Source organism: Palaemon carinicauda, chromosome 26, assembly GCF_036898095.1.
Source record: "Palaemon carinicauda isolate YSFRI2023 chromosome 26, ASM3689809v2, whole genome shotgun sequence".
Taxonomy (NCBI): domain Eukaryota; kingdom Metazoa; phylum Arthropoda; class Malacostraca; order Decapoda; family Palaemonidae; genus Palaemon; species Palaemon carinicauda.
The window spans coordinates 85,836,893-85,839,392 of record NC_090750.1 but is presented as its reverse complement, the minus strand read 5'-3'; the positions used below and the strand labels follow the sequence as shown (position 1 = coordinate 85,839,392).

Sequence of the window (2,500 nt, the reverse complement as noted above, 5' to 3'; positions counted from 1 at the left end):
GGTGAATATTTCCACTACCAAATGTTTAATCCTTATGAAAAAAAATCTGCATTAAAGAAAAAAAAAGCTTATTGGTATGTAACCTGCAGACGCCGGTGAGTTCGTTACAAGAATTGGCTGGACAGAGCAAGATCAACTATACGGTTCTCCAGTCTACGTCGACAGAACAGTACTTCACGAATATGGCGGCAGCCGAAGAAGAACTCTATCGGTATTCTATAGAGACGTGCAGACTGTGACACTGTGTTTTCCAAAGCGTTGATTTTCTTGCTTTATATCCACTGGGTTTTTTGTGGACACCGTATTGAATTTGCCTTAGAACACCGTCTGGCAACTATTTTGAACTCTAGTTGCCAGGTACTGCAATCGTTGGGAATGTATTTGTTGATCATATTTTTTTTTAATTTATTTTCATCTAAAGATATTGATTAATCATTTGGCCTGATTTAATAATTCATTTATATGAATACAGCTTCATGAACAACAAATACATGTACCCATTTCACGTAAATTAAAAACTAAGTCCTAATTCTGTGCAAATTAAACAAAAAATGTAGACCGTACTTTTGTCTTTACATTTCGAAACAAGACTTCTTACTTTTCAGTTCTTTTATTTACAGGTTTCGTGAGCGATTCGACATATCAAAATATCGAATAAAAAATCTTTTGTGTGTGCATGATGACATATGTCATAAATTACATAATTTACCCAAGAATCGCTAGGATAAATTTTCGTCTATCAAACTGTTTGCATGAACACGAAAGTAGAATTTAAACCCAACTGTAATACTGCGGTACCGGTGCAGCAGATAGTAGCAGTAGAATGGCTGTCTATCTTGAACATTGTTATGCCTTGTCTGTCATTCTTTAATCACACCTGATTAAAATATTTATTTTGTAGTTATAGAAATGCAGCATAAGTAGAAGAGTTACCATGATTAGGAAGTTTATTGGTTAATCCTTAAATGACAGAGTTAGGACACACTTGAAATCCAAGTTCATTAAACACCCTTATCAACGCAGGCGTCTGTTATTAGGAAATTAAAACCTCTCTAATTATACGAAGTAAATTTAATCCCTAAGAATTTAAAGACATTTGTGTATGATGTCCTTTTGTTACTTAGATTTTCTATAGATTATATTTTCATAGTCATCGGGATACTCTTGCAGACATTTCTTTGCCTATTGGAAAGTCCCTGTCTGGCGATCGCCGGACTGGTGTTCAAGCCACGATTGAGCACGATAGCTAGCTTCTTGTGTCTAAATAACCTCACCATCGTTGAGCAGCCTTACAGGTCTACCTGCTGAATCATCAGCAGCCATTGCCTGGCCCTCCCTGCTCCAGACTTGGTGGAGAGGTGCCTTGGGCGCTGATCATATGTATATATGGTCAGTTTTTAGGCATTTCTTGCTAGCGAGGTATTGTCACTGTCCCTTGCCCCTTGCCATTCATGAGCGACCTTTAACCCTTTAAAAAAAACATATTTCTCTTGTGTTTGATTTTAATTTAGGTGTACATGCTCTTTTATGATATGTTGTATCACTGATTAATTGTGTAGTAGTTTACATTTCTGTAAACAACTCTTGTTCTTTAGTACCCTGTACGTTATAAAATTATTTTTGGTCTTTCCTTTGTGTTATATTACTTGAAAATTAAAAAGTACCATAGTTAAACATACACAAACAAAATTTATGGAAGTGAACGGGAATCATGCTTTTTATGCAAAAACAGACTACAATTTTATGTTGTTAAGTTGATAAAACTTTCCCCAGTTGTACATTCCAAACTTTAAGGTTGTTTTCATCCATCTAAAATAGGATACATTAGTCGACAGGTGATCAGATATATAAAGGACTGCACTGGAAACAACAAAATGAAATATTAGTTCATGTTTTTCTCTGTTTAGAAGTTGCCATTTTGATTCTTTCATCTTTGCAAGTGGTACATATTCAGTACTTACTGTATATACTGATCCCTTTCATGACTTTCCATAGTACATTTGGTATTTTTTCCATAACTTCTTTGCCTTTACAAAAATTGTATATTTTTTTTCTTTTGTAAATTTTATATCAACTTTCACTCCTTCAAATGAAACACAATCATTTGTTTCTGTGGAGACTTATTTTCGGTTTAAAAATTTTACTCCTTGCACATTCTCATATAATGAAAACTGGAATAGGCCTACGAGTGATAACAGCACATCCTTGTTGAGTTGAGCTCATTTTAGAATAATGTATCAAATCCTTAAATCAAAGACGAACAACCTGTCTCCTTTTGTATGGAAATGGCTGGTGTCGGCAAAGGGAAAAAAAGGGTGAAATGCACAGGTCCCACTAGGATTGGTTAGGTCACTGAGAAAACATTCCCCCCTTTCCTGCAGTCTCCAGTCCAGTCACTCGAGGCCTTAGCTCGACAAGCCAAGATAAACTTCACTACCACCAACAACACGTCAGTTTACGAATACTTCAACAACATGGCCACGGCGGAAGAGGAGCTCTT

The 2,500-nt window shown here is 35.8% G+C and overlaps 1 protein-coding gene and 1 long non-coding RNA gene across 3 annotated transcripts in view; one reads left to right on the top strand and one right to left on the bottom strand.

Annotated features, from left to right (window-relative positions):
- LOC137619657 (uncharacterized) overlaps positions 1-98 on the bottom strand; it is a 4,576-nt gene extending 4,478 nt beyond the window's left edge. The window contains exon 1 of the long non-coding RNA XR_011039951.1: positions 84-98. This is a non-coding gene — a long non-coding RNA (uncharacterized lncRNA). The remainder of the gene's footprint in view (positions 1-83) is intronic.
- Positions 1-2,500, top strand: part of LOC137619656 (ionotropic receptor 25a-like) — a 75,218-nt gene that overhangs the window by 64,430 nt on the left and 8,288 nt on the right. The window contains exon 14 of one of the 2 annotated variants that reach the window (XM_068349885.1): positions 2,382-2,500. This exon is cut by the window's right edge and continues 3 nt beyond it. In XM_068349885.1, the coding sequence (XP_068205986.1) occupies positions 2,382-2,500 (119 nt within the window). Of the gene's footprint in view, positions 1-89; positions 212-2,381 lie in introns of both variants that reach the window. The other variant, XM_068349884.1, reaches the window with a different exon arrangement.